This window comes from Apteryx rowi, unplaced genomic scaffold, assembly GCF_003343035.1.
Source record: "Apteryx rowi isolate R43461 unplaced genomic scaffold, aptRow1 scaffold_73, whole genome shotgun sequence".
NCBI lineage: Eukaryota > Metazoa > Chordata > Aves > Apterygiformes > Apterygidae > Apteryx > Apteryx rowi.
In genome coordinates this window covers 405,656-431,320 of record NW_020451016.1, presented here as the reverse complement: position 1 = coordinate 431,320, position 25,665 = coordinate 405,656, and the positions used below count along the sequence as shown (strand labels likewise).

The window sequence follows — 25,665 nt, the reverse complement described above, 5'->3', positions numbered from 1 at the left end:
CAGTAATTTTCGTTATAACAGACTTGAAGCAGGATAAAAGAAGCTAAAGAGCACATGGACAATATTTTCATCAACTACTGAAAACAGATTTCTCAAACCTTGAATTCCTGAAATGAGACATCTAAAATAAATTATTTTTAGAGAGTGTTATCAGCTGTTTTCTGGAAGTCAGGCAGTCTGTGGCTAATATATGCTGGCACCCCAAAATCACTTTGTTTTTATTTATTTATTTAAGGACATTGATACAAAGCTTTAGTTACTGTACACAATACAATTCCTTTTCACTCTCTTCCAAAGGAAGGGCTGAGCAAAAAGGAGATGAACTTTTACTCAGTAATATCACTTTAATTCAACTTATTAGTATGAAGGGGGGCTAATATTATGTTATTAAGCTGGCAATAAATACACCTTTAAATGGAGTAAAGAATATTTTTCTTCTTGGAGGTAGTCTTACCTGATTTGGTGGTTGTTCCTTAACAAGCAATGAGAAATTTTACACTGTATTAGGCATGACAAGAGAGTCCTTTGAAAACCATATATAACACCAAGCAAAAAAAAAAATCAGGTTAAAAAAAACAGAAGGATGTGACTGGGAAGAACTGTGCAAAAGATAGCAATAAAGATGGCATGGCCAAAATCTAAGCTTATTTATGCCTTAGGCCCTGGAGTTCTCAGCCATTTTGCTTTTGACAATCTACTTTTTGAACACTCCTCTTGGCCAGGAATATCAAAATAAAAAGTATTCTGGAATTAAGTCACAAATAGTGCCCCATAATTTGGTGAAAGCTGAAAGCAATATTTGCACAACAGTTACAAAACATTTTTTTTCCTTACAGTACTTCGTATTCTACGTATATATTTTTTTCTTGTTCTATTTGTGGCACTTTTGTTAAGTCTTTCATACTAAGAATAATAACACTAGGTTGCCCTCAATAAAAATAATAAAAAAAAAGGCATGTACCTATATGTTGACACTTAAGGGTAATCTTCTTGCTGACTCTGTAAAATAAATAGATCAGCAAAATGGTAAGAAGCAGCTGTTTTTGCAGAGGTGAAAAATTTAAAGAAACTACAAAATTGTGATTTCCTTACAAATTTATGTTCATCCAGAATCACATTTTTTGTAAGACTGGAAATGTTAACCATTAGGTTTGTTAAACTACAATTTGCATAATTAAAACATTTTGGAATCTGTTTGATTAAGCATGTTACTAGTCATAGCAAACATTTTGCATTGTTGCTCTGTTTTCCTACAAGATGCCATATTTTAACCTGTTCTCAGTTTTAGATGGGCTATCTTATAGTTTTCTAGTTACTGAGTACTTTGAATCTCTTTCTACCCAAACTTCTGTACTCAAAAGCATTACAAACGGTGCTAAGACAAAAAGATCCAGGTGGTTGCCCAACTCTTCCACCTGGAGATTGTTAAGTTTTCCTATTCTCATTTTTTCATGAGCAGCACTGAACTGCTACTTCAGTGCTTCAATGCATTTCAGTAAGGTTCATATATAATATAGGCTTGTGGTTTAGAAAATGTGACTTCCCATGAAAAATCAAAGCTTTTATTTTTATTTTCCTGCATTTCCAGAGATACATAAAATTTACATGTCTGTTTTACTATTTAACAACAAGATTGAATTCATTATTGTTTGTAAAATGAGAGCATTATACAATTAGGAAATATCATATTTTTTTTAAAAAACTGGTGGTATTTTCAAAAGCATTTAAGGCAATTGCAGTCAGTACCTGCTGAGAGCTAGCATGAATGTGCTGTTTAGCCCTCTTTGCTTCTTCTGAAACACCCACTGTCAATATCCTTCTAACTCATACCCAAGAATCTTTGGCTAAAAAGTGTTAATATTTTAGTGAAAATACATTACTTGTAGATAGAGTTTTTTAATCATTACTAGCCAACGTTTTTTAGAAAGGTCTCTTTAGCCTACTTGTCTTCTAATACTAAGAAACTGGGAATATGGCACCTACTTTATTTGTCTGGCAMATACAAGATAAGTTGACCCATTTATTTACAGATTGAACAAGGCCAATCCATTTCATGGCTGTAGCACTGACCCTTAACACAGAGCCTGTGAATGAGCAGTCCATTACAATTTGGACAAGTGACCTTTAACTGCATTAATGGCTTTGTTACATGTTCTTTCGTTGCTACAACACAATTATGGTATAAATATTTCTAAACAACATAATTATTTGTTTAAATAAGAACATATACGAGTTTAGTTTACTGATAAGGAACTGCAGAGACACTATATTATAACATGAATGGAAAAGTTTTGAAAATTTGAATGGAACCCCTGATGTTATACTTGCAGAACATGGAACAAAGAGTAAAACAAATTTAAATTACAAAATAAATTCCAGGATATTACAAAGCTTAATATGCAATCTCAAAAGTTAATATTACCTTTCTGTATTAATCTTAAACAAACTAATTTACATTCTTTAGTATTAAACAATGAGAAGGTATTGGTGAAATTTTCAAATAAAACTTCTTCTCATTTTTGCTTTACAATATACAAGTGTTCTGAAATTGAATATACTGCATGAAACTTATTACCTGATTTCAGTTCTACATATCAACAGCATTCAAAGTTTTTTTCCCTTGTAAAAAGGAGCATTTCAAGTATTGTTTTACTCCAAGTTATTATAATTTAAAAATAATCTCCTAAAACTTTATCTAAATTGTACTGTCACAATTTAAAACACGTTTATTTATTCAAAATTGTTTGAAAGAATGTAATACGTTTTTGACAGGCAGTCTTTTACAATATTGAAATCAAATCCTTGATTTCATCAAACCCTTCATATTCTGTGCCTTATTCCCTGGAAGGCTCATGCCAGAATGATTTAGTTTGATTTTCTTTAACAATGGTAGGTTGGCTTGACAGCATCTGACAAAACAATTCAGTGAAGTACACCATACCAGGTAAAGAGAACCTGAACTGGCTACTAGATGAAATAATGCAGAATGGAGCTTGGAATTACAACAGAATTAGTTTTGCAGGAGAATTTTTTTTAGGTATTATTAATTTTAGATAATAAAATGTTATAGCATGGTATTTACTGTCTTTTGACATATGTATAAGTAGGCCAGTGCTAATGTCTCTATTAATATCACAGGGAAAATGGACAGGAAAATCAATGCAACAGTGCCTGGACTGGCATAAATTTCCTTGGAATTTTATTAAAATGTTTTACCTCTCTGTGTTAGAAAGTTTAGTTTTACATCCAGAGTTCCCTGAATTGGAGTCCCCGAGCTGAAGCGGAACATCCAGTATCAGAGGTTTGCAAGGAGGGATAGTAGCTATTCAAGGCAAGCTGAGGAGGAGGAAGTTTTCCATAAAACTGGCAAGTTTAATTGTGTTCTCAAATACGTGGGGACCAGATGCCCAAAAGATTTTATCACATCAGAAAATTAGAGAACTACGCTTTCTGTAATACTTCAAAAGATGTTCTATCTCGCCTTTAAGYCAGGAATACCTGTTAAGTTTTATCCATGTTATAAGCACTGGACAGACAGCTGGTCACAACATTGTTACCCTCCACCTTGGTAAAAGGAGGTTCCACTCTTAGGCTGTAAGGCCTTAATACGTGTTCAAGAATCATAATGACACCAGTGCATGATCTTAAAATACAGAGAGTTGCTTTTATATACCTAGGCATATTTTACTAGATTCCAGTATTAATTTTATTTATATATATATAGTGTATCACATGAGCTCTGGTATTACACTGCGAACTTCACCTCAGTGAAAAAGAATTAATTTCCATATTTTACTGACCAATTGCTACAGAACTATCACCAACAAGCAATGTTTTACCTTTTAACAGCTCGAAACCTCATAGACTGTTTTCTTTAAAATATTGCCTAAAATAGTTCGTTAGGTCAAATGTATTTATTAAATTCAAAATCATACAACTTCATAAATGCTAGTCAAATATAATCAGAATTAGGATGAGTCACTAATGAAGGCTGCTTCAAGCAAGATTTTCTTGGAAGAAGCCTATAAGAAGCGATGCTATTAGAGGTGTAGTGCACACTTTCTAATTTTTCTCATAGATGTAGAGGTTGGTATGGCATACGTGTGCATCTTAAACATATGCTGATCCTGTACGTAATGGTGACAGAACTGATTTGTTCCTCCAGAAGAAATATCTCATTAATAATCCTAAACCAATATGTAGTCCATACCTGTTCTTGATGCACTTAATGAATAATTGCAAAATGTTTCAGGGAACACAATTCCACCATATAATAACATGATAATATCCTGATTCACTTCAGAGCAGATTTGTGCTGGCTTAGTACTACAGTAGAGCACTGAAGCCATCAGTTTTGACCAGGTCTTACAAACCTGTTTTGGTAAGTAAAGTGTAGCAGTGGCTAATTGCACTTATTCCTCCTTTGCAAAAAAGTTTGACACAGCACATAGTCTGTATAAAATAAGAAATGAAAAGGACAGAATGAAAAAAGATGTAGAAACATGGAGATTTCAAATAGCAAGTAAACTCTCGTGTTTACTTGCTAAATTCACCATCTAAAAAGGAAAGAGTTGTGTTTTTTTTTCCAAGTGCCACTGCTGGACACGTAACATACATGTCACTATCTGGAGTTACAATTAAATCTTGCTTGTTTTGCGAATCAGCTATTTTCTAATAGTGCCTTTATTGATAGACAAAGAAAGGCCGTTATTTTAATGCCTTTGGAATCATAAATTTATCTTTAGTTATATATAGACTCAAATACTTTTTTCTGTGACTACATTTCCTTCCAGAGATCTTTTGCTGGCAACAATTACTACATTAGGGAAAAAAGCACTGCAGACAGAGTGCTCCATAATACCATTACTGTACCTGCCTGCCACTGAGAAACTAGCAACTTCACTGCCACAGAATCTTCTAATTCTGATTTCTTCTCTTCCCCTTGAGAAACACCTCTCAGAAAAGAATCTTCTGAAGTCATACATTAAGTTTTTGAAACTTCTTTTTGTTGTGTGGCAATTCTCTACATAGTATATGATACTTGACTTCAAACTGAGCTATCTTTTGCTGGTTAGTTCTAAAAATTTTTTCTTCTGTTTCATACAGGTGTCACATAGCCATTAAAAGAAAACCATATTAGCTGGCTCTTATATGTACATTCATCAAAATAAAGAAAAATAAAATTTTCACAACAGCCGTATGTATTCTTAGACAAGCTGTATTATGCAAATTGTAAGAAAATGGTTATTCTCTTTACTACTAAAAATTGGTTATTACTGGAAGGCTTACAAAAATTAGCAGTAAAACAAAACTGAGCAATTTTAAAAAGTCCCCCCTCCCCCAATTTCATACTTGCAAATATTTATYTGAATGTATTAAAAGTTTTAACTGTAAATACACAACTCTAGAGATTTATGTTGACCAGCCAGTAACAAAGGGAGTTAATCAAATATGAATCCTATCCAGCTGTCTTGTCAAACCAGGTAACGATGTCCTGCCAGCCAAACTCGGAGGGAACATGTGAAACAAATACAAAAGTAAACAGGCCTTAAGCTGCCCAAGGGAAAGTCAGCAAGATGGCAATTTCAATCATTTGGAATAATACTAAAGCAGCCTTAGGCTTTTCTCAGAATGGAAACATGTCACTGTTACTGCAATATTTCCACAAATCAGAATGCAAAAGAAAGGAACACTTATGTAATCACAGCCATGGAGCAGCACTTTACCCAAAGTTTAGGTGGAAAATAATTAAGAGGAAATTCCTTCTGTGTGAGAAATTGTAAGTGTACCTGAACAATAAAGAAAAATAATGTTTCCTTAGAAACTTATACAATTGAAAAAAAGCTGATTTAGACACAGTTTCCTTTAGTTTTGATACAGGAGGCTTTGGAAGAATGAAAAGTTCTATCAAAAAAACCTATGAAGATAATGTTACTACGAAATTTATCAAATGCTAATAAAAGTTACACGCAGAGGTGCAAACCAAGCAGAAAGTACCTTAAATACAATTGAGCTGAAAAGTTTTGTTAAGATGAGTGGGTTGTCATATCATTTAACTGAGAAATCAAAAAATATTTCAAATATTTGGGGAACTTACCTAATCAGTAAACTTTCAGTATGTGTCTAGTCATGTAGCCATCTTTTAGTCAATCATCAGAAAATCAAAGGCAAATTGGCATGACTCAACCCAAACTTTAATACCGCATGATTGTGTCGTGTAAGCTTGTTTTGTGCGAGGGCTGCTGTGGTTTTAGCAGAGAGATTAACGACCGGACCTAAGCTGGCCTCCAAACCTTGCCCTGCTGATGCCTCAAGCCCTTTGAAGTCTGACCATCATACCTGGCAAAACAACAGTGGGAACTAGGCTGGTGTCAGATCTAATCAAGTTTCCTGCCTCAGCATAGCTAACTATGGGGTACACTAATTGGCCCAATTGCGGATTATACCTTTTGCTACAGATTCAAGACAATAATTTAGTCAAATGATGGTTTTTATCTCCTTCTAATTAAGATTCCAAAGTGGGAAGAAATAGGATTAGACAGACTAACTTCAAAATTGTGTCCTTTAAAGTGGTATGCACATAAGATAGGTCTACCCTGACAATATTACATATAATATATTACTATTAACTAACAAGTGAAGATCTGGGAATTCTTTGTATAGCTACCGCAGCTTTTACCATAAATATTAAAAAGAAAAAAGTTCTACCTCTTATTTTAAAAATGGAAAATGAGCACTCATAAATATTCATTAAAAAGCACATATATCCTTAAGATAAAAAATCTCTTTAAAATACATTTCAATCAAACTTACTTTGACAAAGAAGATACAAGAAAAATTCAAACAGCTAAACAATTCTGCAGGTAGAGTGCCTCCCACAAAAACGAAAACTAATAAAACAGACTTGATGTTAAGATTTCTTACTGATAAGGGCCAAACTACAAAGAATTATTTAGTTGGTGAGCAATCCAGAGATGAGAAAATCCATGTGGACTCCAGTGCCCACACTATAAACTGTAACATAAGAAAGAACGGTCTAGTGGTGAAAACCCTTTCTGGAGAAATTTTGCCGTAAGTCACAGGTTGTGGATTTCTAACTTTTCTTAAGTAATTTGATTTTAAATTGACATTTCAAGTAGAGGTCAACATTCTTACCCCAAATCCTGTACAACTAAGCTGATACTTTCCAAAACTGTAATGTACTCAAATATATTTTCATTTCACATTTAAGCTACATTCTGAAGAAGTCCTAAATATAGATGCACTTTGTATAAACCATAGTCTTGCTTGTAATGTGCACTGTTGTGCTGTTTTATGTTTTTACCACCAGAACTGAAACTGACTGCTGACTCCTCATATCCCAACTGCAGAACCCAATTTTAAGAGATGATATTCACATCCCTTCTTAATTCAATTTTCTCTTCCTCCCATTTTCTTAAGGACCTGATTGCTCTAGTCAGACTAGCTGTAGTCTGCCTCTCCCAACAGAAGGAAGTAAAAGTATGGACTATATATCAGTGAAATGTGTACAGGGAAATCACAGTAGGACAGTGATCTAATGTGTTTAAAAGAACTGGTTTGCGTYAGTTCAGCTTCTAGAAAGCATATCTCTAACAGAAACAGAAGTTATTTAAAAGTGGCCCCAAGTGAACAATGAAGCAAGAAATTATTCAAGTGGGTCATCTATGCATCTCCAGAGCAGCAGGTTGTTTCATGAGTTCCAGAGCATCCCTGTTGCAAACACTTCTGTCCCATGGCTAATGAATTCTTTATACAGAGCCTCCTGTTTAGTTTTGTTTTTTTCTTTTAAATTACATGACAGATCAGAACCTCAAATACTGCTGACAGAAAAATCATATTCTGTGTCAGGATTCGTAATGAGGAAAAAAAGTCTAAATATTCTAATTCTTAGCTATAACAAATGAGAATTCACTTTGCTGTGAAAGTATGGTGCATGCTTCTCTGTATTTCTGAAAACATTTGTATTTTAAAATCAACCATGAACAATTAAGGTTTTTCTTTCTAAGGTACTGCTCAAAAACAATACAGTTGTTAAATAGTTTAACACCTCACAAAGCCTGGTTTCATTAGTTCCATTCTCTGGAAAATCAAAAACAATATAAATGAGTATCTTAGGAAAAAAAAACCCTCCTTCATGCATTTGCCTTTAAGTGGCTTTTGAAGAGGATATCTCTAGTTGAGAAACTTCTAGCACTCATGCAGAGATGACCTGCTTGAAGAACTGGCTGCATGATTAACTATTAACTACTCTCAATAGGATTAGATAATTAAGGACATTGATGACCATTAATTAGGAGGAGGGCACCTTAATTTGTCACTTGATAGGGCCCTTTCAATGATTTATAGGTTAGGGCTACTTGCAATTGTGAAAGGGGGGTGGAGGGGGGGTGGGAGAGAGAGGGAACCCTGAAGTTACCTTCTCAAGTGGCCAACTAAAAGGGGCAGAGGGTCAAAAAAGGGCCAAAGTGGTCACTTAAGGGTGAAGTCCCAAACACCAAAGCAGTGCCAAGCCACATTGACCATCGTTTAGTGATTGAGTAAAAAATATGCTAATTTATTGGTGGCAATTCTCTCTTTTTATGGTTTCAAGCAGTTAAGACAAGTGGCCTGCTTAAGAGCTTTTCATTCAAAAAGAGATTAAACAAAATGGTTTGTCAGGGATGCTTGGCTGTTTTATGTCTTTGTTTAAAAAAAAATTACACAGACTGTACCGATGACTATCACACTTCCCAAAAAGCCATCTCCCATCTCCAAGCATTACTTGGTTAATAAATACATCAGCTCTAATTGCTTAATAGTTCTATGTTCATTTGTTCTTTAGCAAGATTAAAACGAAATACATCTTTTGTATTACCACCTTCTATCAAGACTGTCTGCATAAAGGTCACAGAAAAAAGTTTAAATTTAGTAGGAAATTTACTTAAGGACATTAGTGTAAATGATACTGTGTTTAAAATGACATAAAAGAGCGAAAGGTGATTTCAGTAATGCAAAGAAAATGGTTTCTGAATACTGATAAGGACACTTATCCCTCATACCATACACAATTTTAGGCAGCATTATACATTAAAATTCCTCTACTGGGGTAATAACATGTAGCTACTTTCCCACCCACTAACACAAGTAAGAGCAAGTCATTAACATTTAATTAAATATGCTCCTGACATCCTTAGAAACATGTCACGCTTTGTTATTGAAGGTTGTGGCCTACTTTCTATGTACATTTTAAAACAAAATAAACTATTTATAAAAGACCGATTTAGTGCAGCAAATGAGACATTTTTAATTAGAAGGCATATTAAAATATTTTATAAAACCATTCTGAACAGCAGAAACTTAATGAAATGAATTTACAACAGCTGATGCATATTTTATGTATTTCACAAAACCAGACATAAGAGGTGGGATTAGCTCCACCTTTTGGGTTCTAAATAGTGAAACAAAACTGTTTCTCTTACCTCAATGGTGAACAGCTTCCTTTTTAATCTAAAAGCAAGGTCCTTCGTGTCTGACACATCACAGATTAAGCTATTAAGCCGAGGAATCTGGTGTACGTGAATCAAACCTTGTGAAAAGAAAAAGTAAAGGAAGAAAAAAATTAAGAAAACACTGTCATCCAGATGCATAAATTAAAGATTCTTACAGCAGAATTCTGTATATTTACACACACTCATCCTCCCCTTTTTAAACTGGAGCTTACTACTAGGAGCAATGAAGCAAACGGTGCGATTATACTCAAGTAATCAAGCAGAATAAGATAAACAGAAATCCTTGTGCGAGGAAAACTAATTGCACTTTGGTACAGAAGTTGAGATGTAAAGAGGGATCTTAATACTTGTCAAAACTACAGCCAGTTTGTGTGTGATTTTCTCTTGTATTTACAGTAAGCAAATATGGCTATCACCTTGCATGCTGCCCACGGCACCACTGAGTGATCTTTATTTTATTAAATGCACCAGTAAGCAGCCAGCAAAACAAGGCTTATGGGTTACTGATAACCACTGAAGCTCTAATGAGAAGAACTTCGTTTCCTGCCTTGAAAATGACTTTAAAAAAAGTCAGTGGAAAATACAAATTTAGATGACACTTTTTGATAAATTTTATCCCTATATCTTCCAAAAGGAAATACATTTGCTGTATGCAAGAGCTTTATATAGCTGTTCAGATTTTTATAACAGTACTACACACACTGCAAGCTCTGCATTCTGTCAGTTGAAACTCAAGCTGATTTTTTCTGACAAGGATGCTGGATGGTTTTTATGCAGCCTAATACAGTTGCTGAACAACCTAAGGGTGAATTTCTACAGCTGAAAACCAGGAAAATTCTACAGGGCTTCTCAATTCCTGGCCTATATTTGCTACTCATAAAGGCAGTGTCTAAATGGAAATACCGAACGTTTAGAAAAGATGTCTTACTTGAAAATGGCAGCTGTGAAAAAACACCCAAACAATAAAATCCTTATTGAAAATAAGGCAAAGTATTGTTCAGGGGGTTATTTCTTTATTAAAGGGAGAATAAGAGAAGAAAATTTCTTAAAATTGAAATACTTTTAAAAGTACAATTTATACAAATACTAATTATAAAAATCAAAATTACCAGAAAAATATTTTTACATGCTGAAACCTTCTACTCCTTGGTTTTTGAGCTCAAAATGTAACCATGATATGCAGGAACAGCAGTTATAATACAGGTATGCTAAAATATTATTCTATAAATTTTATTTAAAGATTGTCTATACTGTTCTCTCTTTTGTTATTTTATTGACTGTTCAACCATCTAAATTTGCAGGCAGCTTAATAAAATTACTAATGCACGATTCATTGAAGAATGCAATAATTAAATCAAACTTTTCCTCACTAATGGCCAAATCTTCCATCATCTGCAGTAAATAATCTTAAAAATATATTTGTAAGTGAAAAGAATTCACACTGTTAAAACCATTAAAAATACTTACCTATTTTTAGAATGTTAAACAAAGCTTGCCTAAAATACCTCAAAAGCTATTTATTGCCATATAATTTTTATTAAGTAGTACCAAAATGATGGAGCATACAATTTTACAGGAAAACAGGAAATATCTGCTAAAATACATATATTGTCCTAAAAGATCCCTTCAGTGCTATGAAAAGGCGTATCAAAATGACAGAATTACGTTAGCATAAACAAATACCACATCTCACTTATACAATTGGAAAAATAATTAGGCAAATTATTCTAGATTTTGTTTACAGTTTCTTTTTAATCTGCCTTTTTCAGATAATCAAATATACTTTACTTTTTAGCCAAAAAGATTTTTCTCTGATTTATTAAATTACAGCCTGCATATACACAGTGGTGTCTCAGCACCATCTTTGCTTCTTTTTCTACATACTCTGCTATGGAAAACACTGCCACATTCTCACATGTTTACAGCAGGTTTCGGATAAGCAGTTTACTTTCAACTAGAGGTTTCCATGGAACTACAGTAGTATCACAATAATAATAGCTGTAATTTATGCACACTCAGAGCACCGCTCTGGATTAGCTAAAACTGTTTGTTATTCACTGCTTGGGCTATGCATAACTTCTAATCTAATCTTTTAAAATTTAAATAGTTCTGCTGCAACAGCTTACAAAATCTTTGGGATACGAACTACAAGATTAAACACCCTTACAGGTTTTGAAGATAAATCACTCAAAAGGTTGAGAAAAATTATATGCCTTTATACCAAAATTAGTTTCATATTTTAAATGCCACACATATCCGCATTCATTACTCCAAATGCATAACTGCTATAACATAAAGCAGCAGAACAGTACATTATTTTTAGATAAAGTTTACATATCACATCATTTAGCAGTTTATTCACCTTAATATAATATATGTTTTTCCATGTTCTCTATTTAAAACTTGGCAGATCAAAAGTATTGATTTCATGACAAGTTCAGCTCACTGGTCAGATGATTGCCAAGCCTCCTCTGCATGTGAATTCCCCAAAGCCTGCCTGTTGAGATGTACATCTGATTGAGCCATGCCTCAGTAATACGGCTTGACAACATGCAAGGAGTTGCCATGTTTCCTTTGCAGCCCTAATGCACTTTAGTGAAAATTTTCYTATCTCAAGACTGGTTAGCAAGGAGAAACATTTAAGAGGTATATTCGAAAATAAAATCAATTGCCACTTTATAGCAGATACTCTAATTGGAGGCTAACCTGCTAAGTGCCCTAGAAACACTCAGTGCAGACTTTTTGCATTGCTAAAGATGAAACTTACCGTGGTAATCCTTGTATAATGGATTGGTTTCTCTCTCAGAGCCAATAAATGATTCAAGACCAACTACCACATCTGACAAGTTTGTTACACGTTCCATAATTGCTTTATTCTGTAAGACATGGAAGCAAAATACACATCCTATGTGATGAAAAAGATAATTAATGTTCATGGAGTAAGCCGTGGTCTTCTCAATGACAAACTGAAGAAAATATAGGTCATCAATACCTAGAAACTATCTCAGAGGTTTTTTTCTAAAAACAAACAAACAAACAAACAAAGACCTGAAATGTGCTTCTGAAAGAAAACATACACTCGACATTAAGAAACCATAAAAGAGCCAACTCAGAATTAATTTTCTCTTTTTCCTAAAACTTTCTAACATACACATTTGCTCACATTGGAGATAGTGAGAAGCTCATGTGGTAGTTAAGCACCTCTCACTGACTTCTACCATGAGTCAGATGCCCAGCTTTTGTGTGTGTTCTGAAAACCTTGTTCTTTAATACACTTAGGTACATCACATCTAATATTTTGAGCAAGCACAACATATATGATTACTCGTTTTGATCATCACTAGAAGAGAACAGATTAAAAAGTAAAAGCAAAGTATTTTCTCCAGTATTTTTCTTTCTTAAAGTTCCTCATTACATAACACATGAATCTGAAGCTTCAAGTCAAATTACCATTTCTCAATATATTTGTGATTTATAAGTGGTCTCATCTCCTATTCAACAATGCATTGTCATGTGCCTTACATCAGCTGCACAGTTCTTTTTACTTAATTTTATATAGCAGAAAGCAATATTAAAAGATCACAACAGAGATCTTCATAGGTAACTAAGCATAAAATGTTCTTAATAATTACTTTGATGTCACTATGTAATGAGCAAAAAAATGAGACAAAATGGACTAAAAAGCAAAACACTTCTTTAAGATAGGAAGTACTTGTCTTAAAGCTGCCTGTACAGCTTGTATACTCTCGTTCCTGATGGCTGTAGATTCTATACCTATAATACTTCCAGGGGTACCAAGACCAATCACCTCAAAATACCCCTTCCAAGTAAGAAGAATTAGTTCTGTAGCTCTAAGTTATAATTTTGTATTTTTTATCAAATTTAAAGCCTTTCGTATATTCTGCACCTCTATAAACTGTGACTGACACTTTGTATGAAAGGTCAATTTAAATATTCATAAAGAATATTGGTAAACTACTTTGTAAATAATAATTTATATAATAATTAGGGCCAGAGAGAAAGGGAACAACCCTAGATATGTTAGTAAAGTCTATGCATTACACTGGCACATGGGTTTATTAAAATAGTGAACAATACACCAGCTGCTTTCGCATTTCCACATTTGAACAACTTAGCCTATTTCCTAGCCACCAAGAAGTCTACAAAGCCAGACATGAAAGGTGGACATTTCCTACTCCTATCAGAGAAGAATCTGAACTCTATTTTTAGACCATTACATAAAGTAACCTGTGGCCTGTCCTGCACACACCAATGTGCTCAGGTTAGGAGGTCTAAACCCATTCCCTGGTACCCTTATACCCCCTCCCTTCCCCACCTTATGGGCCAGATGGCATTAAATCCTGTGAACTGATCTCTTCAAAGCCACTGTTTGTGCYGAGGCCAAAATGGTGTATCCCCATGGAATCAGAGAACTTAAATTTCACCTACAAAGCCAACTTCATGGCTTATGATAAAATAGAAGTTATGCTACAGAATTTCCTTTCTGAGGAATAACAAAATCCTGCCTACACATCAGACACCAGTCTTTGTTATTGTGTGCCCTAATTACATCCACCACTGAAATATTAAAGCAGACTTGCAAATTATTTCCTCCTCAAAGAAAAGAGAGACAGTATACTATATTTTAATGGAGCGTCTTGGTCACACTATCCTACAAGGGCAGTCACATAGATTGGAAATTACCTTATTTTGCCAGTTCTTCAGCAGGTTGCTAGATGTTACTTCTAAGCAAGCAACACAAAACTGTTACACAGATAGATACTGATGATTTCTGGAAGCTAACCTAAACTCTTAGCATAGAAAAAATATTGCACCATTTGAAAAAAAGTTTGCTGTCTATTAATGTTTTTGGCTTGCTAGTATTGATAAACAATGGGCTACAAAAACTGAGGACAGAAAATGCTCAATCATCAACATGAAATTCTCATCACTACAAGTCCTGTAAATCATAAGAACAGCATCTTTTCTATTTAGTCTTAATTCTGTAAAAATTGAAGAATGCAATTAAGTGCAGCTCTGCTGAGACAGCAATTCAATATTTGCCTAATGATACATAGTTCAATACATTTGTTTCAGCTGTTTTCTGAATCGGTTTGCTTTCTTAAAGTGTAGTCTGTTTGTCTATACTGATTTGTTTTTGTTTTTACAGTATGTCAAAATATTCTCCTGGCTTTATGCAGCGTATCTTGGGAAATATTTTGCACAATGAATTGCCACAACAGATAGATGTTTGCTTACGTGGCATTGTTGTCGCAGATCTATACCTATCATGTATTTTCTAGTTTGCAATGTTCAGCACATTAATGTGTAATCGATRCTGACGTCAGCACACAGATAGTTGTGATGTATGGCATCCTGACATAAACACACAAATCATGTTGCCCCATCTGGGCTCGAAAATTTAACAGAGCTCCAGATCTTCCTCCAGCCCCATACAAATCTACCTCCTGCTTCTGGCATAAACTTGGCAGCTCTGGAGATGAGCCAGGACATGGTTAGGAGGGAAGCCAGGAATGGGGAGATTCAGGGAAAGAGTTTGTTGGCAGCTAGAAGAGGTATTGTTTTAAATTACATTAAAAAAAAAAACAAAAAACAACCCAATCCTGGAAAGTTTTCAGTCTTGCTAGATGTACTGCAGTTCTTCTAAATTAGTTAGTTCAGCCAAAATGTAATTATTCTAACAACATGGTAGCAACCCTGTTGTGCAGGCTGGGCTGGGCATCCATTCTATACCTTACTTTGTGTACACTATTTTAGACAGAAATTTTTTTTTAAGCTCAAATTTGTAATATTTGGGCTCAACCAAATTGTGCTTTCAAAAAGATGTCTTAAGAAAATCCATTTAGCTAGTTTGATATGTAAATGGAAACTATATAGATGTTTTTAAATACCAGCTTCTGGGGAAGGGTGTTTATGGAAAAAATTGCTTTGTTCTACTAATTTATTCACAGAATCTACATAGCTATGAGTAATTACTTGCGTATGTTTAAAAATATTTATCCATAAATAAAGCAGTTCAAAACTTATCATCTTCTGTGTCTGACTATAAAGCATGGTATTCTACTAACACAAATATGTGTATAGCCATGTATGATCAGATTCACATACTGCAATTAATACTATTTATTTTTACTGGATTGACTTTAATGTACCACAATTTTATCATTACTACTATTAATCATATCGGTCTTGGTTCATCTGGATGACATATTAAAAAAAAAAATCTTTCTTTCTTCTTCTCCACTCTAGTTACTTGTTCTCCTCTAATCTGTCAAAAATTCTGCAAAACCCAGAAATGTGTCCTCCCATTTTTATATTCTGAGTTTCTAAAGAAATTAAAAACCTCACAAAGTTTTATGTAATAAAAATGTTCAAATTTTCAGTCTTTGTGATGAAGTAAGTAAACAAAAAGTTCCTTAAAACAACTTTTCTATACAGTACTTAAACAGTCTTAAAATTTAAAAGGAAAATAGAAGACTCACATTACAGTGCTACAGTAAAATCCAACTAGCATCTGTATAAACACATTAAGCTTTTGAGTCACAGATTTCATATATTTACATTTGTATTCTGACTAATACCTTAACACAATCGTAATATTGTTTTATACACTGAGTAGAAAATTAGGAATTATATGACTAAGTCTCTTTTCAAACAAACATTACGCATATTATTTTGGTAGAAAGGGTTATATTCAACTTTTGCACCTTTATATTTTGGTAAAGTAACCCCACCACTGATTTTCTTTCAAAACATGCAATTAAAAGTTAATACAGTGAATCAAAATCATAGACCTAAGGAAAGTGAAACCTAAAATAGCTTCATTACCTAAAAAAAATTTACAGAGAAAATTAGTACTAGGCAGTTTAAATGTGAGTTACTGTATTGTATTACATACAACACAAAATTTAAAGATGAACTCAGTTATCAAAACATCTATATTATGGTTTACCAGAAATGTTAAACTGACAAGTTTTAGCAAACAGAACCATCATTCTTAAATGACAAATACTCCCCCAAAAGTTTTTAGATGAACAAAGTGCAAGTTCCAGTCTAGGTAAACTTGTAATTGTAGAGATTGATTTCTGTTGTTACCAACAGGTGAGTCCAGTAATCTCCACACTTCATTTGAAAGAACAGAAGGTCTCGATAATAAATAGCAACCAAGCAAGTTTATGCAAACAAAGAAGAATGTTTTGAATTTAAAGCACATTTTGGTTTGTGAGTTTTCAAAACAAGCTCAAAAGTTAGTTGTGGCTATTTTTGTCTCTATTACACTCTGTTGTAAAGCTGAAGTAAGCTGTGTTACTATAATATATGTAACCACACCGGACTATAATGAAACACTGGCTGGGTATTCAACAGATGAAATAACTCTTGATATTTTCTGAGAAATCGCCATACAACAATGTGGTAATGTCTTCACAATATACAAATATTTAGCACTTGCTATWACTACTTAATCCCCAAAGTATTTTAAATTGAAAAGATAAATTATTAATATTTAAGAAACATAGCTTAAGTATCTATCACCATTTGTTAGTTACTACTACTAATAAAATCACAGAATTACCCTTACATTTTATTTTGGTAAATAAAAGTGTGCCATCTGTCCAGCCAACATCAAGGTGCTTCCTAATAATTTTTTAAGTATTAGGCCTTTGCACTAATTTTATAGAGAGATACAGTYTGTAAGTTTTTTCGCTAGTCACAAATCCTGAAAATATAACAAATGCTCTGCCTAGACATATTATACTGGTAGTTAACAAAGACTGTGTAGACTAAAATTATACACTTATTCTAAATTTAAGTTGATTAGCACTTTTTTAGTGCTTGCAGACACCAAATCTACTAACTGCACTTTGAATTTTGGCTATAAAATGAATTTAGGCTCAGAATACTAAGATCACTAGAATATAAGATGTGCAACAGCAGTCGGATTAAGAGACTAGGGTATGTAGAAATCTGTATCAATATCACAGGAAAGCTGAATACAAAAGTGTGATGTCTTTGCTGGAAGACAGATAGCCTAGGAATATATTTCAAGGATTTTCTACAAACTTGAATGCCTTCAATAGTAAGAAATCCACATTTAAAGATTCTGACAGCGTATGCATCTTTTTTTAACCTCTGAAGAACCTTACTGACTGCAACAGAACTTGAGGAAGTATAAATGTCTGTTCACACGGATGGAATCGCAGTATAGCTTTTGGTTGATTTGTTTATGTGTACACTACTTTATATTGCTATATTAGCTAATTCAAGCAATGAATAGTATCTTTGAATAATTTTTTATAAGTTACAGAAGCAAAGAAAGGACACGTAGCAAAGACACGAGCAGGTCAGTTAGATGCAACATACTCACAATATTGGGAAGGGAGTGACAAAGCATCTGTTGGCCAATATGTTACATGATGCATTAATTCCAGATCTTGGTTGTTCTGTTAAAGTTTCTTTTAATAATGTTTGCACTGATAGTCTGTATAAACTCAGAGTCCTTCAAATGAGAAACTAGGTAGAAAGAATGTTTTTGTATCTTAAAGCCTCAAAACATTTGAGCCATGGCTACCTTCTCTTACACCTGAAACGCTGCGACTGCCATGGGAATTCAGCAATGATTATTACCAAATTTTTCAGATGAAGGTGGAGAACACAGTATCTAATTAAAAATTTCTGGATAAATTTTAAGGAAAAAAAATCACCCAGGAAATCAAAATTAAATACTACACACTAACAAAAAATATCTTTGTATCTTCACCGAATATGAGTGGCCTGAACTTGTCTACTACTCAAGCTAAAAAAGAATATAATGTCAGCAAACCTTGGTACTCTACAAGATACAAAATATTTCTATTACATTGAGGGAAGACCTAAGATGATCTTCTTTACGGTGACATCAAGGGCCAACAGTGAATAAGTGATGTATGTTTGTTTCTGTTCTGTTTCTGTTCACCATATGATACTACAAACAATATAGGTAAAACAAGTCAATAACAGTTGCTGCTGAGACCTACTGAAATGAAAGTGAACTAAAATTACATAGTTTAAATAAAACTTTCCATCTGTTGATCTCAAAGAGCTTTACAAAAAACAGGCAAGCACAGCATTCCACATTTACAAGTAATGTAACAAGCACAAAGATGTCACATGAGTTTTCCAGAGTCAGAAACGAGTCAACAGTGAGCTGGGAACAGAAGAAAGTTTTTCTTTGAATCCCTGTCTATCACTATCTATTTGAGGCTGAGTTTAGGAGGCTGCGGCTATGGTTTTAGGGTACTGAGTAAATATTTGGTGGTGTGGTGAAGATGACATTGGAGTGAAAGCCTGGAAGACGAGGTGCTGAAAATCTAGTTATCTTTCCGAAAGAGGTGACAGGTGAACAGGATACTAAGAGGTGACGCTTTTTGAGTTGAACCCCTGCTCAGTGCTTTCCCCTGCTGCCTGCAATTTCCTTACTGCTCGCTACCTGATGGAGCAGGCTGCCCGTGACTGGGGATGGCTCTGAGGAGCGGGAGTCTCGCCAGGAGTCCTGCTGCAGTGCTTAAAGGAGATAAGCCTGATCCAGCCCTATGCCTTTCTTCTCCAGTGAAGGATGAGGCTCTGGGAAGAAATGAGCATATAAGTTGGGCTGAGATGAGTCCAGAAGCTCCCCTATATGGGATCTGGTCCTTAGTAATGAAGCTGTCTGATTGTTTGTTATAAAAGCACCTCTGTAGAAAACTGTATGTTATTATTTTTCCTTAATGTCTGAAAAATGAAATGAACATTTGAACAATTTGTTTAGAAAATTAAACCTGTAAAACATATTCAGTGCTTCAAGTTGATCATAGTGTAATATAAAATATAGATGCAAAATTCTAAATAGACTGAAAAATGAGAGCCACATTTTGAAATCTTATTTGAAAGCCATAACAAAAATGCTAAAAATAATGTATTTGAGACTAACTGGATTAACTAAAATCTTAAGACTCCATCAGGAGTTATTCACTATAAAATAGGTTAATGGGAATTATTCAGTATAAAAAAGGCTTAGAAGGAGACATAAGAAAGTGTCTTTTGTTGTCATTTTGTCTGAAAAAATTCATTGCAGTTTGCTTACCAAACTGCAGAAAGGCTAAATATTCCTGCAACTTAAATTCTTTAAACAATGAATCATATTTTATTCACAAGTGACCAAAAGGATCCTCCACTATTATTTCACTTAGCAGAACACAAATACCAAAAGGAACATCTAATTGATGTTTGTAATCAAGTGGCAAGATTCTGAAATATAAAATCATTTAAAAACTAATCCCTTATTCAGTATAAAATTATAGGCTGTCATCAGGAGCAGGCTGGCAAAGCTAGGTCCAGATGGGAAACTGGCTGGGCAAAAAGAAGAGGTAGGGTGGAAGTGATGGGTAGGCTGGAAATGACGGAACCGAACAAAGGACATGACTGCTCCCTCTGCTGGCAAGGCCCTCGCCTGCTTTAATTTTTAACTAATGAGTAGGCATTTCTTTAATTATTTAGGAACTAGCCAATAAATAATGCAGAACGTTCCTTCCTCAGTCTGTTGCTGTGTGTTTGCACATTTTTGAACTTATGGTGCCCTATTTCACTAGAATAATTTGTCACAGAATTAAGGCTCAGGCAGTTATCTAATGGCAGAGTTGCTCGTTTTGTGTTTTAATCATTCACAAAATGAGAGGCAAAATTAATCTATTTACCCTTAGAAAACATTGTATTTTAAAATGTATATGCATTTCATATTTAATTTACATATTTCATAATATTATGATAAACTGTTCACCATATGATACTACAAGAAGAATCATTTTATGCAGCAGTAAGAAAACATAAAAAGAAACATTCTGCAAAAACACAGACATGCACAATTGCACGTCATACCAGAAAAGCACCGTTCTTGCACCCAGCACAATTCATGACCAGGGAATTCAGAGATAATGTTTGTACTGAAATGAAATTAAAATATGAGGAGAAGTCACTCACGACTTGATTTGTGATATAAATTAATAGCTGCCGTAAGAACATTTAGAAAAAATCTGTTCTAGGATTTTGGCCTACAACCAGCAGCTCCCAGAACAGGAGGGATCAGCTTTTTTGCCCACTGTTCTCATCTGAGTGCTGGCTGCAGAGCTCCTCCAGCTCCCAGCTCTCCAGAAGGCTCCAGCCCAGGAATCCTCGCCTGCCATTTGGTTTGCTGATTTTAATCTCACAGGACTTTCTTACAGTGGCTCCACTATGCTGAACTGGCACTTGCTCCTAGAAGTGAGTTATTATTAAACTTGTAGGTCAATTGTGGCACTAACAACTCTTTGGAAGCTTTCAGCCACGGTGTACAATTTGCTGGTCTAATTAAATATTAATTCTAAGTGTTACATTCTGTGGCTAAGAGCTTTTATTTTCCATCATCAGTCTGGAAGAGAAAGGTTACAAGGCTAATTTAATCTTTTTYCCCCCCCCCAGCATTAAAGCTTAACTACACAGGCACAAAAACATCATTAAAGATGCAGTATTCCTTTTTATTATGATTATATTGTAATTAATAGAGCTGGTCTAAACACAAAGATTTAAAACTAGRTTCTGAAATTTCAAGTTTTTAAACGTCATCAAAAGTTCATATAAAAATGTTTCTAAGAAAACAATTCAATATTCTGTTATTTGGAGATCATTTAAGATGGAAAATATATATATGCAATGATTTAAATATAAAATAGTTTTGAAAAAATTGTTGTTCTTTGTTCTGAAATACAACAGATAAACCCTGTATTATTGCAACATTCGTAGGGTAATTTTTTTCAAGAACTTGCAAAAAAACCTAGTTTTGCTTCAGAAAAACAATCGAACCCTCCACTTGCTAACAGAATTACTTGCTTAAAACAGGCAACTACATTGTCCTGCACTATTTAAAGCCACTCTTCTAATTTTTACTTAGCAGTGTCCAAATGGGCTCAATACATGAGCCTCTTCCCGTCTGCTTCCATAACAGTTGTGTCCATGTCTGGACACTGGGCATTATATTAACTACTTAGTCCAGTAGCCAAAAGATTCCATATGCTTGAACAGATGACTATCTCCATACTGTGATGGGATATTTAACTGTTTAGATCTAATATTGCAGTTGAGAGACTTAGTTCTAAATCTTATCTAATTTTTAAAGTTTTCACGTGGTTATTTTCAGATCACATGGATAAAATGTAAAATAAAATACAGCCATGTTGCATATACTCCTTAACTTTTAAAGTTAAACATATTTATTTTGGAAGAGCGATTTTTTTTTGTTTAAGTTATTGAGGAGGTGGTGATCAGAATGTGAATATAAGGTCCRTCTACAAAGTACAATTTATTAAAATAAGAATGCTGTTATAGGCATGCTATTTTAACATTTAATGTGACTGTCTTTTATCATAATATAGCTAAGTCAATTGAAGGCCAATTACTATATGGATGTAAAAAGATGTTTCGCATGTACATTGTATTTGTTTTTGAAATGGGTAGTTGTTACCAAATCAGAAATGGTAGGGCCAGAATACAGCCTGTTAGCAACTACAAACTTGTTTTATTAAACAGTAAAATATTTCTATTTCTCCTGCAACTTGATTAGCAAATATTGTCCATAATAATAGAAATTGAAAACAAAATTATTTACTGTCACACAATTTACATTTTAAATTGTATACTTCTCTGCACTGTCAGAAACTCATGACTCTCAGTAGTTCTTTGTATGGTTGTTAAGCTAGAAGATTTTTCATGTGTGATTGTGTATGTGATATTAAAAAGCAAGCAGAAAATCCCAATATAGAAAACATAAGGACAATTTCATCTTCATAGTTTCTATTTTGCAGAGGATTTCAAAAGCTTCCTTAACTATGATAAACTACATGACATTTGATCTCGATACAAATTTGTATATAATGGCTATATCATCAAATACATCTGAAAGTTATTCAGTATTTTACACTTGTGAACGCTGAGAAGTTAGAGTTCTAAGGCATGCAATTATTCTTAGCTCTTGTCGAAGGAACAGAGATTTCAAACTGTGAGAAATTCACAAGCTATAGGAGTTCACATCTCATCATCCTATATGAGCAATGGATTTTAAAGCACTCAATAGCTTGACTTCAAGTTTAGTCGCTAAATTACTCAGTGTGAACACAAAAGGCTAAGGATGTGAAAAGGTTTGTTTCTGAGTTTTTCTACACTGAAACATACAGTAACTCATACACTTCAGTGAATTCAGAGCATCAAAACACTAATATTGCAGGAAATTAATTTTTAAACATATTGGATGAAATAATGAAAGTATCTTGCTAAACAGAACTTCAGACTCTGAGGAGAAGTACTGCAACTAGGCTTATTCATACTGACTTTTCATTAGTCAATTAATTTCCCTTGGTACATGCTGACAAATACGGTTGTTAGTCCTTACCAGTAATACAGCTTCATGTTCAAAATAAAGGATGGTTTTAATAAAGGAGATGTACTTCCCTTCAATAAAAATAAATGTTCTTATTGTACATATTGTAAGTATGAYAAAGTAACTAAGTAATTTTTAGTACTTAAAGAAAAACAAAAGAAAAAACAATGGGAAATATTTTAAATTCTAATTTGGTGCTTTTGCAAATATCCAACAGTGATATTAAAGTCCTTTAGGTCACATGCTATAGCACAAAAACTTTTTTTCAATTGGGTATTAAAATGAACAGATTATCAAAATATAGAAAAAGAACTCTTATTTGTTTTTATAACATTTGTTAAATTCGTAAAGTGTAACAACAAAACAAATCCGTTGTCATTTTGCCCTCCTTGATCAATGCTTGTTTTAAAAAATGAAAGTATTTTTCCCTTTTTAAATGCACAATCTCATTTTATAGGCACAATGCATTTTCAAGAGGCGGTAGAAAGACTTGAAAAATAACCTTCCATCAACTATTTTAATCACATTCATAAGTATCTCAATATTTATTACCTGACAGACAGGGTAAGATAAGAGTACGTTCAATCAGTAGAAAATATCAATCAAGTAAAACTTGTCACACATCATGTGTGTAAAATTTATAATTGGATAAGTTTACAGTGAAATCCTTGAAATCCTCTTCCAGGATAATACATTCCTGGTTTTATTTCAGTTGAGAAAAGAGAATTTTTTTCCCCCGTGCACAGTTTACACTAGAAGTTTCATCAATAAAATRCAAAGAATGTGTCCTTTAGTGGACTACAATTTCTTTAAATTATTCTGAAAAAACTCTGTACACAACCAGATTCTTTATAAATTTGTGTCTTGTATCTTAACCAACATACAGCCTTAGAGAAGATTATGAAGACATTCAGGGTCCCATCAAACTGGGTGAATGAGCATCATATTCTGATAGATGCAATTCAAAGTTATTAAATCCAAGACAATGAATAGCTGGAATAATATTAGAGCTATTCCAACACATTGGTGGATATGTACCGCAGAGAGAAAAGCATCAAGAACAAAATCACTGTTCAGTGTTGAGTAGTGATCAAAGAGACAAAGCATACATTAGAACGTGGGAAATATGAGCAAACTGTCATGACATTAGTTTATTACCTTACTGCAACAAAATGAAGTCTGATTGAAAAAAAACTGTGACTGTTTAAAAATAGATTAAGGAGGCAGCATGAGAAAAAAATATATAAAAACGATCAGGATGCAGAGAAGATAAACTGAGGAACCCAACTTAATGCCTCATCATCCAAGAACAAAGATATAATTTATGAAATCTAAGGCAAAATAAAACATTCTGAAAAAGGATTAAACCATGCAGATTTAATTTGTGGAACTCACTGTCCCAGTACAACACGAAAAATGTTTGGCAAAATATATAAAAGAATCCATTCTCAAACAATCTGTATCTATTGATAGTTTAAGATTTATATATGTGTGTGTGTGTGTGTGTGTATGTGTACATATACATCTATAGTCTGAGACTGGATACATATATATAGATATTATTCATATAAGAATGTAATTCATGCTACAGATAAGTCATTGGGTTGGAAATTACAGATAAGTCTGCATTGCAAAGGTATTGTCCCTACTGAAAATCAGTACTGTCAACTGTGAGTTTTATTCCTTCTTCACTGAGGTAACTAGCACTGGTGGCTGTCAGAAACAAGATACGGTATAAGTCACTACTAAAAGTCCATTTTTTTCAAGACGAAGCACGTATTTTTGTGCATTTATGCTCATCGTGTAGACATAAAACCTTSATCACATTTGGGTTTTGAAGTTATTTTAAGTTTACTTTCATGGAAATTATCCATATGAAGATTTTGCTTGCAGACCAACTAATTAAAACAGTTAGGAAGCAAAAGATAATGTAGCAGATATAGAAATATTTGTTCAGGGAATAAATGTGAAATTTACTACACTTTCAGAAAAATAGAGCGCATTTTCTATGCCTTCAGTGTCCTTATTGACTTTAAGGTTCAACAGAGAAAGCATATGCTAGACCTTACTTCGATCAAAATAAATACGTATGCAGAAATGCACTTGGAAAAAAAACAACAAAACCCCTCCTCTCATTCTCTTGTAAAGAAAAGATATTTTCTTTACTTTTTTAATCCAGTAAGAAACCTCAGCAACAGAATGGTGAGTAGCTGGGTTGTGAGAATGTGAGCAGCTGCTGTTATTATAACTAAAGGTCTGTCTACGGCTTGAGCCTGAGAGACCACATGTTCGGCTGTCCTCTCATCTTGCCATCCTCACCAATTAACTATTAACATGGAGGGCTGTACACATGCTCTCAGGGGCTCTTTAACAGGCTTCTTGGAGAGTGGAACAACTACACAGCAGGGCTCTGGGAACTGAGTAATGTGGGCTATAAGGAACCCTCGAGCAGCTTTGCTCCTCCTAATGACAGTTCTCGCCATAGCTTAGTGTTTAAATAAGGATACATGAAGTATAACAATTTCAACAAAATATTTAATGCTCTCATTTGTTCAATGTCGCTAAGCAAAGATTCTGGAAATAATGTTTCTTTTTTTTCTTCAGAATATTCTAGCACTTACTGTAGAACAATTCTGCTAAAATTCAAAAATAAAAGTTATATTAAAAAAAAGAGATTTAATTTCAATCCTAATTCCATCAGAATTGATTTATATG

The 25,665-nt window shown here is 33.9% G+C and overlaps 1 protein-coding gene across 1 annotated transcript in view; it reads right to left on the bottom strand.

Moving 5' to 3' along the window:
* Nucleotides 1-25,665, bottom strand: part of ELP4 (elongator acetyltransferase complex subunit 4) — a 158,684-nt gene that overhangs the window by 74,035 nt on the left and 58,984 nt on the right. The window contains exons 8-9 of the mRNA XM_026087747.1: nucleotides 12,277-12,385; nucleotides 9,480-9,586 (exon numbers count right to left, since the gene is read on the bottom strand). Of these exons, the coding sequence (XP_025943532.1) occupies nucleotides 9,480-9,586; nucleotides 12,277-12,385 (216 nt within the window). The remainder of the gene's footprint in view (nucleotides 1-9,479; nucleotides 9,587-12,276; nucleotides 12,386-25,665) is intronic.